This window comes from Salvia miltiorrhiza, chromosome 3, assembly GCF_028751815.1.
Source record: "Salvia miltiorrhiza cultivar Shanhuang (shh) chromosome 3, IMPLAD_Smil_shh, whole genome shotgun sequence".
Lineage (NCBI taxonomy): Eukaryota > Viridiplantae > Streptophyta > Magnoliopsida > Lamiales > Lamiaceae > Salvia > Salvia miltiorrhiza.
In genome coordinates, this window is record NC_080389.1 from 40,383,577 (window position 1) to 40,399,692 (window position 16,116).

The window sequence follows — 16,116 nt, forward strand, 5'->3', positions numbered from 1 at the left end:
CTTAAAAAATGGAGTGATAATATTATCCCTTTTTGAAGTGAAAAGAAGGAACAAAATATGATGAAATTCTCTTTTGTAGAAAACGAGGAAAAATAAGAGGCATTTATAGACATAAATTTTTGTTATCCTTCCTTTTGTAGAAAATGAACAAAATATTGATAAATTTATCAATCAAAGAGAACACATCCTAATTGAAAAAGACGGGCTGCACAGATGAAAAACACGTGGCACTAACACTAAAAGATTCAATTCTTAAAAAAACACAGAGGGGTAAAACAGTAATTTTTCCGTTTCTTGCAAAAACCATGCATATGACAAAACAAAACATTGCATATTGCACAACAGAGCAATTCATATTATAAAACAAAACTATGCACGACCAGGGCGGATCCAGGAGGAAAATTATTTTTGAACGTTCCATACAATTCATTTTTATGTCAAAGTAGAATTTTAATGGACTTAGAGCACGCACAGTGGGTGACTTGATAGGGGGGACTCGAGTCACCCACCCATCGAGTCACCCCACTGCAGCACCATGCAACTCGAGTGTAATACCTTGTTTCCTCGAGCTAAGTTTAGAATAATTTTTAACTTGGAATTAAGATGATTCACGCCGGATTGAGGAAAAGAATTTATTTTAATTCCAACAAAAATGATTTACAAAAGCATTTGTAAATTAGTTATTAAATTTATATGCATTGCATATTTATTTAATTAAGCATTCAAGCATTTATCCGAGCTATTTATTTAGCAAAGCCTGACGAATATTACAGTCCTGATTTTTAATCTGGAGATATTTTTCCTGATATTTTCTTTCTCGCTCAACCTCAGCCGCCTCACTGTTCTCTCTCTCCTCAAATACACCTCCACCGCCATCACCCAATTTACTCTCCCTCTCAATTCACTCACTTCTCTCTCTCTCGTTCCAACACCCGAAGAGAACTTCAAGTTAAACAGCAACCATAGCTCTCGATTCATACAGCAGCCCAGCAAATTCAAGCCAAGGTTTCATCTATGAACTCCATTGCCATTTTATTCTTACTCATGATCGAACAAATGATTTCAAAAACACATGTGCATACTCTGTTATGTTTATATGCTTGCATTAGAACTTGTCTGTGTTAAAAGAATAGGAAGAAAGGTAGAATTTTTGAGTTGGTGTTGGCTGTGTTGGGTCTGAGGAGCCGAGTCGGAGGGGATTGTTGCTGTCGGCGGCGACCTCGTCGTTTGTCGTCGGAGTGAGAGAGAATCAGGGGTAAAGAGAGGGAAGGAGATTGGTGGCTGAATTGGGGATCTAAGGCTCGGCGGAGGCGTGGCCTGTGGGTCGCATTTCCGTCAGATTTGGAGGAGAGGAGAGTGAGGGTAGCGGCCGTGGCTTGCTGCGGTCGTCGGAAACAGAGGGAGGTGACGGCGCTTTGCCGTTGCCAAGGCGGCCCTCTCTGCCGTGTTCCCAGAGCTACCCCCAGCTCTGGCAATCTTCTCTGCTGGCCCGCCTTGCACACTTTGAGCTCGCTTAGATCCGGCTTGGGATGTTAAGCTACGAACGAAGCATTCCTTAGAGGTGATCTGGTTCCCAACAACTTCCCCAACGCGATCGCTTTCTAGCGGGAATTTCATTTTCAGATGGTACATGGACACTACAGCTTGGAAAGCATTCAGCGCTGGCCTTCCTATAATGATGTTATAGCTTGGTTTGGGAAAGTCCACCACCAAAAACTTGAGAATCCGGGTGCGTGAAGCTCCCTTCTTTCCCCACGTCATCGGTAGTTCGAGAGACCCCAACGGTGTAATAGATTCTCCCGTGAAGCCATACAATGGATTACCCGGTGGTTTCAAAGTGGCATTTAAGGCCATGGCTATCAAACAATCTTTGTAAATTATGTTAACGGCACTTCCCGAATCCACGAATATGCGGTGAACCATGCAGTTTGCCACATTTGTGGAGAAAACTAAGGCATTATCGTGTGGGTGGATGAGCCCAGCATGATCCTCTGGCCCGAAAGAAATGCTTGGTTCCTTCGCCGCGCTGCGCACAGTCATGACAAGGCTCGGATAAGTTCCAGCTTTGCACGAGCGGATAGTCTGCTTTCTTTCTCTATTGGATATAGGTCCATTTTCCTCTCCGATTATCATATGTACTTGTCTTTTTTCTTCTCGAGGTGGGGCTGCAGCCTTGCGATCTCCTCCTTGGTTCCCTTGTTCTCTCCCAATCCTGGGATTATAATTGTTGTCCTGCTGACAGGGAGGTGGCGTTTGTTTCACAAATTGATCCAGCCTTCCCTGTCTCACCAAGAGTTCCAACTGGTGGCGAAGATGTCCACAATATTTTGTAGGATGCCCGTAGTGATTGTGGTATTGGCAGAGCAAACCATTCGACCCAGGCCTGGGGGCCCCTGCTGCAAAATCTCGCAGAGCTCTAAACCATGGATTGTTCTTAATCAAGTGGAAAATCTTTTCCTGGGGCTTGTTCAGTGGGGTTTGGTCAGTGAGTCGATTAACGTTGTGTACTCTTTTGAACCCTTGCTCATTCCGGGCAGGTTGGTATGCTGGCTGCGCTTTTCCATGCAGCACTCGGGAGGGCAGCCCTCTGTATGGTGCTTTTCTCTGGTAGCGAGTATCCACTTGCTCAGGTCTGTTCTCCGTTTTCTTGGACTTATTACTATCATACTCCGGTTTTCGAGCAGCCCTGGCTTCTTCCAACTGTATGTATCCCAGGAGTCGAGCTAGGATGTCATCGAAATCCCGTAGTTGCTTTACTTGTAAATTATCAAAGAAAGCGTCGGGCCTCAGACCTCGGACAAAGGCATACCCCTTGATCTGCGATTCAGCCTTTGGCACTTCCAGAGAGACCTTAGTGAAATAAGCAGCAAATTCCTTTAAAGTTTCATTGGGTTCTTGTTTCAGATCTATCAATGACATCGCAGTCTTCACAGCACGCTTAGAACTTGCGAACTGACATATGAAGGCATCATGAACTTTTTTAAAAGAGTGAATTGAATTAGGTTCCAAAGCCCGGAACCACTGTTGGGCCATCCCAGTTAGTGTGGTAGAAAAAATTCTACATTTAATCCCTTCAGTATATTGGTGTAGCGTGATCATGGTTTCAAATTTGGCCATGTGCACCTCTGGGTCATCTGACCCATCGCATTCCATTTTAGTGGGTTTGTAGTGGCGAGGCAAAGGGTCCACCAAAATGTCCTCCGAAAAAGGACTTGATCATGCCCTGGAGGCAATCTCCAGATAGAGTGGACGGTGACACCTTTCTCCTTTTCCTTCAGTCGGAAGCTGTTGAGTAACATTTCTCCGCTTGCTCCCGTTGGTTCTGCTAGCATATCTCTTTCTTTCTCGTAAGCGAGTATGTCGCTCTCAGTGACCTTCATCCCTGGAATGAGTGGAATCCTCATATTGTCCTCTCTTTCGTGTAGCAGTCTTGCTTTTTTCCCTCTCCTTCTCCCCAATTACCCCTTCCAATTCCTGGAGATGCCGCTGCATAGCTGAGACCCGTTCTTGTAACTGCACTGGATCTTCCAGAACTGGCTCTTGCCCTCGACGCTCTGTAACCGGTCTGGTCTGACTGGAAGTGTCCTCAATATCCTCAATGCGATCCATGTCTCCCGAGAACAAAGGTCCCAGTTGGCGTGCATCCCTTGCTCTGTCAGCCTGATTGCTCGAGTCTCCTCTAGGGGAATGGCGACGGTGCTCTTCAGTACAGCTGGGGGGTTTTTAGTTGGCAATCCCTCCGGGGCGATCTGAGACGGCAATGAAAGTCCTGAAGTTCCTAACCCTGCAATCACTAGTAAGCCCAAATTCAATGATGGAGCGGAAGTTCCCAAAACTTTCCTCATACAGGCATAACTTAGAAAAGATAGCATCTTCTCGGTCATAGTAACGTTGACCAATCCCATTCCCTGTGTAGATGATCCCTGGGCGGCCGGAGTTGCTTGTGGCCCTGAAAACACCGGCCTGAGGGGGCCAGTGGGTGTAACATTACCAACACATATTCCCTCATTGGTCACAGTAGCAGCAGTAGCAGGACCCCTGCCTTCCCCTGTGAATTCTCCCATTAGATTCTTGGCGATAGTATCTTCCATAACCTGCAAAAGAATTGTTATAATCACAAAGATATTGTAACACAAATTCTCGAGTAGTAAGTATTCCATTCGCAGAGATGATAATCCATAAGTTTTCATGAGGAATTTTTGTGAGAAAACCAGCTCCCACGCAATATAAAAGTCATGCTAGAAATTTTCCCAAGAAATCTGATAAATCGGACGGATCTCTGTCGCAAATAAAACGACAGGAAATCGAATCACCTGTAATCATTAGATTCACAAACAAAAAATTCCCCACGCCACACAGGACATGAACCGCACAAATCTTATGTTGGATTTGTATACTGAAAGCAAGAACCTTTTATGCTTGTATACAATGATTCATATGTTCACTGTTTTAATCTCCTATCTGATTGTGTTCATGATTGCATATGTATGTTCTCTATCTCTATATAAGTAGATTATATGGTGTGTTGTAGATCACAGAAGACCATATAATTGGAATAACCTTAAGAGATATAAAATGATCACAGCCGAGATGACTTTAGGATGAGTCATCGGTTTAGGCTGCGGTATAGATGGAAGTAGTTTGTCTTGACTACTTGTTTATACTGGTACGTCATAACGTATTGATAGGACCACAGTGAGATGTATTCTTTTATCTGACTTAAGTGAAGAATCAAGATCTCGGTGACTTAATAAAATCTTAATATTAATAAGATTTCAGATATATATGTTAATTCGTGTATCACTTTGACTTACTATGAGTGAGAGTTATATAGTAACTTGAGTGCTCTGTATCTTGGGTGATAGCGGTTAATATATGATATTTGATTATCTGTATTAGTACCCATATCCGATATAGGATAATGACATCCCCTTAAGGAGCTCAATTAGGTTTATTGCGCTAAACCCTGCAGGTTGATTAAGTTCAGGCGCAATAATAAAGTTTGAGTGGTACTGCTTAAGGATTACAAAGAGATTAATTAGTTTAAGCTGTCAGAGCTCTAATTAATTAATGGATGTCAGATATTTTAAATACGGAGGTTTAATAAGTCTAAATACAAGCCCCGACTCATATCATATTCGAATATTAATTCTTAATCCCAGAACATACATATCTAAAAAATGATGTTGAATTAATTTGATGAGTCACATAACTTTTATTCCTTTCCTAATATGTGTGGAATATACTGCTGAAATAAGATTTTATTAAAAAGAAAAGAAACAACAACGGAGAACCAAAAACCCTTGAAAGCACAAGGCTGCAGACTAAGGGCCGAGCCTCGTTAAAACCTCATAACAGATGAGGAAAAAGAGTACTCGTCAAGGACCAAGGTTGACAGAGCTGAGTTAGGAGGTCTCAAGGATTCCGGCCGAACCATTACCCTTAGGCCTCCCGGCTCGCAACCGATCCAAACAAAAGAAAAGAAGACCCAAAAATCAAGTGAAACGAGTAAAATAGGGAATAGAAACATCCTCCTTGACAAAATCATGTAAACCAGCAATGGCATGAGGCCAAAAACCCTCCTCCGAAGCTTGAGAAGCCAAAAAATCCGCCGATCTGTTGCCCTCACGAAAAATGTGAGAAATGCGCCACGTGAAAGTATGGAGTTTGGAGAGAGCAAGCTGCCACCTAGGCTTGAATCTCCAAGGAACCGTCTCAGAGAGCGACTGAAGAAGCTGAACCACGTAAGTAGAATCCGACTCAAACCAAACTCTCTCCCATTTGGCACGATGCGCAGATTCAATCGCAATAATAATAGCTAAAAGTTCTGCTTCGAACGCAACCCCCTGGCCGCCTGAGAAATGATAACAACCAAGAACGTCATTGAAGGCATTCCTAAAGACGCCCCCCGCATGAATCCTCCCTTCACGGACCGAGCCATCAGTATTAACTTTAATCCAAGACGGCGGGGGAAGGTGCCAAGCAACGTAAATAAAGGAGAAAGGCTTCCTTGGTTGTCCAGCGATGGAAAGATTCTTAAGAATGAGAAGATCGGAAACCGAGTTGTCCATAGAGCCAAGGACGAAATTGTTGGCAGATTCACAAAGAAAAACCCGGACCTGCTTGAGAATCAAGTGGCGCGAAGGTGCTAAATTTTTATGTATGACGTTGTTGCGGTGAGACCAGAGACTCCAGAGGAGAGAGACCACCCCAACTTTCCACAAATTGCCCACTTGTTTGCTATTTTTCTGGTGGATAGAGAAGCGAATCATGCTGCCCACGTCCAACGGCAAAGTTTGCTCAATCAAAAACCAACGAAGGACATCCGCCCAAATAGAAGCCGAGAAGGAGCAGTTCAACAGAACGTGATCCATCGTCTCTTCCGCTGCCAAGCATAAAGGGCAACGGTTAGGCCCCTGAAAACCAAGGAGGCGATTCATATCAAAGGTAGGGAGCTTGCCAACAATCGTGCGCCAGACAAAGAGAGATCGCCGAGCGGGGATAAAAGGGGCCCAAATCCAGGAACCCCAGTCGACCTTAGGGAACTGTGGTCGTAAGTGACCAAAGGCCGAAGTAGCAGTAATGTTCCCGAAACCCGAGTGTATCCAGGATCTGTCGTCCGCCAATCCAGGAATGGGGGTAGATATGATGTCGAGAGCAATGCGTGGGAAAGACTGAATAAAACTAGAAGTGAGGTGCCACTTATTATCAAAGTAGAAGTCTGAAATCTTCTGAGAGAAATAGGTTGTCATGAACTCCGGAATATGAAGTTTGTCGATCAGCCGATACCCGAGCCAATTATCTCTCCAAAAATAAATTGTATCTCCAGTACCAATCGTGCAGAAGGTATCCGAAACAATCTCCCGAATCGTCCTTCTAACACCAGTCCAAATCGATGAACTCGCCCATTGGGAAGCCCAATCCATGGTCTGAGTGAGATATTTCTGACGAAGCAGTCGATAGCCGAAGCTGTTCATGTTTATAATATACCAACCCAGCCGAAACATGAAACTATTATTGATGTCAGAGAAAGATTTGACTCCAATGCCGCCATGTTCCTTCAGAGCACGAGCTCTGATCCAACTCACAGAAAAAGAAGGTTTCTTCAGAGTACTCCCAGTCCAGATGAACGATCTACAAGCTCTGTCAAGAGCATGCAGAAGTTTCGCTGGCCATTTATAAACAAGCATGCTATGTACCGCAGCACTGTTGATAACAGAAGAAACTAAGCAGATCCTGCCCGCCATAGAAAGTTGACCACCTTGCCACCTAGGAAAATGAGCAAGAATCCGATCATAGATAGGTCGAAGTTTAGCAGCAGAAGCTCGACCCGAGAAAATAGGCACTCCCAAGTAAGTGAAAGGCATGGAGCCAATGTTGAAGTCCAAAATCCGTTGAAGCCGAGAGCGTCGCCCAGGAGACACCCCTTTTCCGAAGTAAAGAGTAGACTTTTGCTTGTTGCAATATTGACCAGAGACCGTGGCATAGAGCTGAATAATCGAGTCAATCATAATGCAATTACGCTTGGAGGCCTGACAGAACAGGAGCACATCATCAGCGTAAAGCAGATGAGAAGGGAATCTCAAAGATCTCGAGAAACGCATGCCGTCAATTAAACCCCGATTACCAGCATCCAGAAAAATACGGCTAAGAACATCTTCCGCCAAGGCAAAAAGAATGGGAGACAAAGGATCTCCTTGTCTTACTCCCCGACCGCATTCGAAATATCCATAGAGAGCACCGTTGAACCGAATAGAGATGCGAGCCGAGCTGAGAATAGTTTTGATCCAAGAGCAAAAAATATTGGGGAAGCCAAACTGTTGAAGCACGAACAGAAGAAAATCCCATCTAAGCGTATCAAAGGCCTTATGAATGTCGACTTTAAGAGCCATGTTTTTGCCGTGTAAAGACCTCTCCATGCAGTTCGCCCCTTCTGAGGCAAGAGTGATACACTCATGAATAGAACGTCCCAAAATAAACCCAAATTGATTTTTGGAGACGATGTTGGCGGCAGTAGCATTCAACCGGATTGCCAGAATCTTGGCAATAACTTTGTAAAAGAAATTGCCAAGAACGATGGGCCGATAATCAGATATAACCTTGGCATTAACTTTCTTGGGAAGAAGGCTCAGAGTATTGGAATTGAGACCCGAAGGGAGATAATGATGAGTGAAGAATCTTCTGATTGCGGAAGTGAAATCATGCTCAATAATTTCCCAAGCGGAACGATAGAAAGTACCTCCAAAGCCATCCGGGCCGGGAGCGCTATCTTTGTCCATAGCAAAGACCACCGCTTTGATCTCTGTCACAGTCGGACAAGTAACCAAAGCCGATTTCTGATCCAAATTGAGGCTACTGGTGATATAATTACTAATCCACGAAAGATCGCCCCCAGGATTGAAATTCGCCGCAAAAAGAGATTTATAAAAGTTTTCCACATGAGACGCCAAAATGTTATGATCTTCAACCAGGACGTCGTTAATCTCAAGATGCTTGATAGTATGGCTAGCGCGCTTCATTCTCACCATGTTATGATAAAACTGAGTATTTCGATCTCCATCCTGGAGCCATCGAATTCTACTTTTCTGGCGAAGTAGGTCCTCTTGCCGAGAGAGCATGACCGAGATAGAGGCTTCAAGCTCAACTTCTTGATCAAAGAGCGCCTCAGAATAGCCAACATTATCGATATTTGCCTGAAGAGAAGAGAGCTTATTATAGAGCTCCTCAAGCGAAGTGTTGAAGTTCCCAAAAGTGGATTTATTCCAAATTTTGAGCTCCTTCCTCAAACGTTTCAACTTGTGCATCATACGCACCATGGGGCAGTTCGAATCAACAACAGGAGCCCAAGAACGCTGAACCATTGGAATAAAATCAGAGTGAGAACTCCACATGTTCAGGAAACGAAAAGGACGGGCGCCAGAGGTATTAGGAGGAGTGGAACATTTAAACAAAATAGGAGCATGGTCAGAGCCAAGACGAGGCAAAACCCGGCTCTCAGTAGAGTGCCATTGCGCAGCAAAATCCTCTGAGAAAAGAGTGCGGTCCAGGACAGACTCAGTAGTCATAGGAAATTTACGCCTGTCTGTCCAAGTAAAAAAAGGCCCAGAGGTGGGAGCTTGAATGAGAGTATGACGATCAATGAAAGCTTGAAAATCTCTACATGAAACACGGCTGGGAAACCGGCGTCCACGCCGCTCATGAGCTCCAAGCACAGCATTAAAGTCCCCAAGAATAACCATTTGAGGGACCATACAAGAAGAGATATCATCCCAAAGAATCCTGCGAGTGATATAATTACAACTTCCGTGAACAATAGCCACTCTGAAAGAATAGCTAGAAAACAAGATGTCAAAAATAACCATCTGCTCCGTGGACATAATCAACGAGCAGGTAACCCCGTTGGCGATGAGAATCCAGATGTTGGAAGCATGAGGGGCGCGATCATTTTGATGGAAAGGAGTCAAATTGATAGAGTTCCAGAAGGAGGCCGGAATATGAAGAAAGTTAGTCTTAGGCTCAATAATGCCTAGAATAATAGGATGATGAACATGACAGTAATTGTGAAGCAAATTACGTGCTGTGTCCGTCATACCACGAATATTCCAAGAGAGAATATTCATTGAGAAAGGTGGATATTTTCGTCCTCCTCTTGAGGATCGTAATCATCATCCACCAAATCACCCCATTTCCGTGAAGAAGCGGCGTCCATACTTTTACCAGCAGCAGAAGAAGTTTGAGAGATAAGAAACTCTGAAATTTGGACGCCTTTATCCACCGCTTCCTTAACCAAAGAGTTAAACTCTGTCGTGGTCCCCTGAAGTTGTCCTACCTGATCCCCAATAGTATCGGCCTGATTTATTAGTATCATCTTCGGATATTATAAGTGGGGTGTTCGAATAAGGAACGGGTCTGCACGCAGCTGCAAGCAAATCAGGTCCGGACAAACCTTCTTTACTCTGGGGCAAATTCTGTGCCCCATCTGTCTGACGAAACTCCTCAGCGGGAGTGTGATTAATATGCTCCGGAGCGCTGATAATGGAAGTCCTCTCCTTCTCAATAAGAGGCTCCTGGTTGACGTCCTCATCTCCGGAAGGTTCTTGAGATAAAGCATCGAAAGAATTACCGATAGGAATCTCTTTATTTTTCTGCCATTCTTTCCCCATAGTTTTGTTGTGAATGGTTTTGAGAGAAGGTTGATCCGAGCTTGTGGGATTCGTGATGTCAGTGTTGTTGTCCTACTGTTTCTTGCGGCGGCATTGAGCAATGTTATGACCTGCAAGTCTGCAAAAGCCACAAAAATGCGGCAAATTTTCATATACGAATTCAACCTCGAACGAGCGCGTCCCCTTATCCACCGTGAGAGTTTCGGGAATAGGCTTAGAGACATCCATGTCAACAAGAACACGAGCAAAGTGACCCACTTGCCCAGAGAACGCAAAACCATCAAGTTTAATAGGAAGACCGACAAATCTGGCGATGCCGATAATCACTTCCGGATGCCAGTATTCGTGAGGAAGATAATAGATTCTTAGCCAGACTTGGGAGAGAGCAGATGATTCTTTGTATGGGTCAAAATCCGGAACCCATTCCCTGATTCGAATAATACCTTTGCTCAATTTCCAAGTAGCCCTAGATTTTGCCGTAGCAAGCTCATATTCATTCGCGAAAATTATCGAAAAGAAACCTTTTCCAAGTGGCACCACACGGATGGCATCCGAGGTTTTCCATAAAGCCATGAGTTCTTGTTTAATGTCAGAAGCAAATCTGGGGGCGTCTCCCTTATTCAGCAAAAGCCTGGCGTGAATAGCGAACTCAAACTCCTTGAGTTTACTTTGATACAGGGATTCTGGAATCCGAAGAATAGATTTGTTGCCAATGTTTACAGGGTGAAGAGCGTTGTAGTCCTGGGCGAAAACATCTGCTGGTTTGGGGACTGATCGCTGGACCGTTCGCGCAAAAGAGAGTTTGTTCCTTTTCGCCTCAGTGCTAGGGCTAGATATTCCATGCAGCGTCGATTTGACAAGAGCTTCGGAATGACTCTTGCTGTTCTCAAAAGCGGGTTTGAGAGTGGAACTCGAGGGAACCTCCGAGGGAACCTCCGAGGGCCGAGTTTGGTTCTTACCGGAAGAAGCAGGCAAAGGCCTTACAAAGTTGTTGGAGATTGGAGGAAAATCTAAAGTCATGGAAGCAGGCGGGGTAGGGTTGCTCATGTCATCCAAAGGAAATCTTACTTGGGCGACAGCAGAATTCAAACACGAAAAATAAAAACAGCAAATGCTCGATTTATCCGAATAGAGCACGATGAATGAACCAGATCGAGCAAAATCGAGCCAAACAAACAACGAAAAAAAAGAAGAAGGAAAACAAACTGAATAAACGATGCACCTCAACAAAAAATAAAAGACTTTTCAAGCTTACAAGGGTTTTCGATCGGGGAGAGAGGACGAGAACCGCATCATCCGTACCGGAGGATTGACGGAGGCTGCGGAGGACGTCCAGACGCCGCGTCGTTGTTCTCGATGGACTGCTGGGTCCGCCGCTGTGGTCCGGCGAAGCCGCACCAGACCAGCAGGGGGTCGAGGTGCAGCAGGCGCACAGTGGTCGATCGACGTCAAACGGCTGGAGGCTGCGGTGGGGAGCGCACCAGTCCGGCCGTGAGTGGAGAGTGAAGCCGAGAGCAGCGGCGCTCAGCTCACGATCGGACGCCGTGTCGTCTGGAGCGGAGTGGAGGAGCGCACCAGTCCGGTCTTGAGTGGAGAGCGGAGTCGAGAGCAGCGGCGCTGTGTGGAGGGGCGGAGTCGAGAGCAGCGGCGCACCACTCACGATCTAGAGCAGCGGCGCTGCGTGGAGGGGCGGAGTCGACTCCTGTGTGGAGAGCTAGAGTCGGGAGCAGCGGCCTTGAGTGGAGAGCGGATTCTGGAGCAGCGGCGCCCCACTCACGATCGGAGCAAGTCAACGGCGGCGGCAGCTGAGGGGCCGAACGCCGTGTGGCGGTGGGGACGGTCCGGACGCCGGCAGATGGGAAACGGAGGGCGTAAAGGTCAAGCCCGTGGGCTGCGCATGCTCTCTCAAAGTGGGTCAGCTCAATATATGTGTGGAATATACACTTAATAATAAATCAATGAAGTGGACAATTTAAAATAATGATAGTATAATGAATACGTTACAAGGTATTCTCAAGGTATTCACAATGTATTCTCAAGGTACACTAAAAAATCAAAGTGGAAGGATTAATATCACACGAATACCGCTGGAAATGATGTAAATACCACCGACAAAACTGAAAATACCACCGGAAAACTTAAAATACTGCTGACAAAATTAAAATACCACCGAAAAAACTTAAAATACGGTCGATAAACTTTAAATACCACCGGTCGATATTCTCAAATAGTCTGACGGTATAATCAAACATCACGACAATATTTTCATTTTTCAACGGCGGTATTCGAATTATTTCCGACGGTATTCTCTTTTTCGTATGACAGTTGGTAGGAAAATAACTAAAATTGACTAAACTAATAATACCTCTTGCAGTGCATTCATGACGGAAATGGAGAGGCGTGAGAGAAGTTGACGAGAATTCACGCGGTAGAAAGCCGAGAGATTCCCGCCGGTAGAAAGCGAGAGGGAGACGGAGGAAATCTCACCGGTAGAGAGCCGAGACAGAGACAGAGAATGTCAAGTGGAAAATGGAGACGGCGAGAGAGAGGCTGAGTTCGTCGGTAGAAAGCCGAGAGAGAGACGAAGGGAATCTCACCGATAGAGTGCCGAGAAGGAGATGACGACAGCCTGAGCTCAATGGAGAGGGAGACGGCGAGAGCCGGAGTTCAGCGGAGAGGGAGACGGACGACGATGGCGAGGCGAGGGGAGACGAAGACGGCGAGCGGAAGTTCAGTGGAGAGGATATGTAAACCCTACTTTAGCTGCGGCAATATTTTTTTTTTTAAATACCTGATGGTATTTTGAACTAAAGTACACAAATCTTGGTGTCTTTTTTTATTTTAATGCCCGATAGGTAAGAAGGAATAAATTCACTCAAAAGCATGTCATACACACACCCACTTTTCAGACAGTGTCAGCATGCTAGTTTCGAAAATAATACTCCCTCCGTCCACGAAAGAACTTCCTATCTTTCCTTTTTGGGACGTCCACAAAAGAACTTCCTACCTATTTTTGGACTATACCCCACCACATATAATCCTCTTACTTTTCACTTTTCACAACTCTCAATATTAATTATAACACATTTTCATCACTCCCAATACACTCAACTACCTTTTATCCACTCTCAATACACTCAACAATATTTTTTTCTTAAAACCCGTGTCACTCCCTCCTAGGAAGTTCTTTCATGGACTCCCTCCTAGGAAGTTCTTTCATGGACGGAGGGAGTACTATAAAATTGAAATGGGTATGAAGTATAGGTTTTGAAAAAGTGGGTATATTTTATAGATAGGTTTAGAAAAGTGGGAAGTTTAATATATTGTCACTATTAGTGCCAAAAGTGCCAACGAAAATCCAAAATAAAACCAAGTAAAATGGTCTTTTTGGCACTTATGGCACTAATACGTGCAACAGAAACAACAATAATAGAATCAAAAAATCATAAATGGATAATCTAAATACTAAATGGATAATCTAAACCCTAAATCGAACATCTAAACCCTAAATGGATAATCTAAACCCTAAATGGAACATCTAAACCCTAAATGAAACATTTAAATCCTGTGGGGAAGTGTTTAAAATAGTCCTTTTGTGCCGTAAGTGCTAAATGTTACTCCCTCCGTCCCACTCCAATAGGCTCACTTCATTTGGGCACGGAGAATAAGAAAACTTACTTTTTAGTAGAAAAGTGGTAGTAAAGTGGTGTGGTCCACACCAATTAAGTACAATTTTTTTACCTAAAAAGGAAACTGAGCCTATTGGAGTGGGACAACCCAAAAAGGAAACTGAGCCTATTGGAGTGGGACGGAGGGAGTATAAAACATTTAAATCCTGTGGGAAAGTGTTTAAAATGGTCCTTTTGTGCCATAAGTGCCATATGTGCAGCGGGCGCTGGCTTTTCTCCGCGAGCGCGCAACTCACCCATAAGCTTACAGCGGCCGAGCAATCACCCCAGCCGCCGAGTAAAAATGGCAAATTAGACATACCACCTAATTAATGGCCATATTTTGATGTTTTAAGATTTGGGGCCACAAATTGATTTTTAATTTTCATTATGGCCATTTGACTACATTATTTCTATGTATATATAAGCACATATACTAAATATTTTTACAAAAACTGAGTAAACCGAAAAGAAGAAAATGGGGGAGAGTCTTGGAGTTGTGTGTGCTGAGTGAAGAAGGAGGGAGGCGGTGAAGGCGGTGGCTGCTGCTGTCAGCGGCGGCTCCGCTATCGCTGGGACACGACAAAGGAGATGGTAGCTGGAATTGGGGGTTAGGTTTGCAGAGGCCACGATTTGGGGCCTAGGGCACGGCGGCAGCAGCTCCCTGCTGCTGTCGCTTGAAATCAAAGAAGTGGAGGCGAAATTTGGGGCCTAGGGTTTTCTGGAGGCGCGGTCGCTCGAGATACGGGTTGCGGCGGCTGGCGTAGAGCGGCAGAGGCACAGTCTAGGGGCTGTGTCGCCATCAGATCTCTGGTGAGCAGGGCTTGCATTTCTGTGTGTAAGTGTCATGTTTTCAGAGAGAGTCGAGGGAAATCGGTGGGGGGCTGAGGGTGACGCCTTTTGTAGGATATTTCGGAGAGAGGGCGAGAGTTGACCGGCGATGTTACCATTGCCGGAGAAGAATGAGGGAAGCTGTCAGTTGGTGTGTGCATGATTTTGATTTCAGCAAGGGAGAGAGTCCTGTTGTATATCAGTGTATGTAATTAGAGAGAAAGAGGGGAGTTGGGTTGTAGAGATAAATGGGCCCTTGTTTCATTTTATTTTTCAGTTGGGCCTAATCAGTTTAATGAGCTGGACTGAAGTTATAAGCTTGCTGACCCAAACTAACTTTTTATTAAACTGACCCATCAGCAATAAACTGAATTCTTTTAAACTGCTTGATCAGCTTAGCTAGTTTTCATCAGCTCAGCTGAATTTTCATAAACTGATTTTCAGCTGCAGATTTCAGATAAGCTAAAGATTTAAGTTTAATTTTTTTTCAACCAGACTCATATGACTTAAGTATACTTTAGTTGCTATATGAGTTAAATATGACATGTTTTGTAATATGTATTTTTTTTCATATTTTTTTATTTGGACGTTCCAATTCAATAGGCCATTTTCCAAAATAGAAAGTCGATGCAAAATAAATAACCTTACATAACTCATTATTTACACCATACGTCATTGTGACCTATACATAATTATCAATCTTCTCATTTAAAAAAGAATATCTTCATTTATCTCTCCAACTTTTTTGACAAATATGTTTCTAAAAAAAATTAAATTTTCTCTCTTATTTTATTATAAACTATTCGTTTCTTAATATTCGTACCCAAGCCTTGTAGTCTATTGAATTGGGACGGAGGAAGTATTATTTAATTTGTTTGATAAATCCACTTATCAAAGAAAAATTGAGTAAGGATATTATTTAACTCAAGATTTTAGATTTCAACTTTTATTAAATTAAATTTTGGAAATCCGGCGTGATGAATCGAGATTGTTTAGTACTTCCATGATGACTTAAGATTAGTTTCACGAGACCTATTAAGAATAGAATTTCTTATAGGCTTTGTGGACTAAGAGGATTAGCACTACTTTTCCAAGACAGTTTACGATTGAACTTCAGGCTTTACCTAATCAGGTGGACTTATTTTCCAAATGTATAATTGAGTTATTAAACTCTAAATGTTTCATGAAATGCAAACTGTTTATCCAATAAAATATTTTGTGCACTCTGCTATGTTTAAGGCCCACATAAGTTTATCGATCGAAGTTCTCTCATAACCTAACACGTTGTTTGAGAATTATGTACACTTTTTAGATGATCTTCATTGAGCACTAACTAGAGGCGTTATAAGGGTGCTTGACGGGATGTGTTCCGGAGCATGAAATGTAAAGCCTACCTAGCTAGAGTCCCGAGGTCAAACTAAACTTGTCTAGTTATGCTCTCAGTTCAAGTAAGT

General features: G+C 43.9%; 1 protein-coding gene across 1 annotated transcript; it reads right to left on the reverse strand.

Moving 5' to 3' along the window:
* Window positions 1-3,458: 3,458 nt before the first annotated feature.
* Window positions 3,459-9,590, reverse strand: LOC131018800 (uncharacterized). The gene is made up of 3 exons (XM_057947509.1): window positions 6,191-9,590; window positions 5,712-5,854; window positions 3,459-4,094 (listed from the first exon to the last, which is right to left on the reverse strand). The coding sequence occupies exons 1-3, from the start codon at window positions 9,588-9,590 to the stop codon at window positions 3,459-3,461; spliced, it is 4,179 nt and encodes a 1,392-aa protein (XP_057803492.1).
* Between the last annotated feature and the right edge of the window lie 6,526 nt (window positions 9,591-16,116).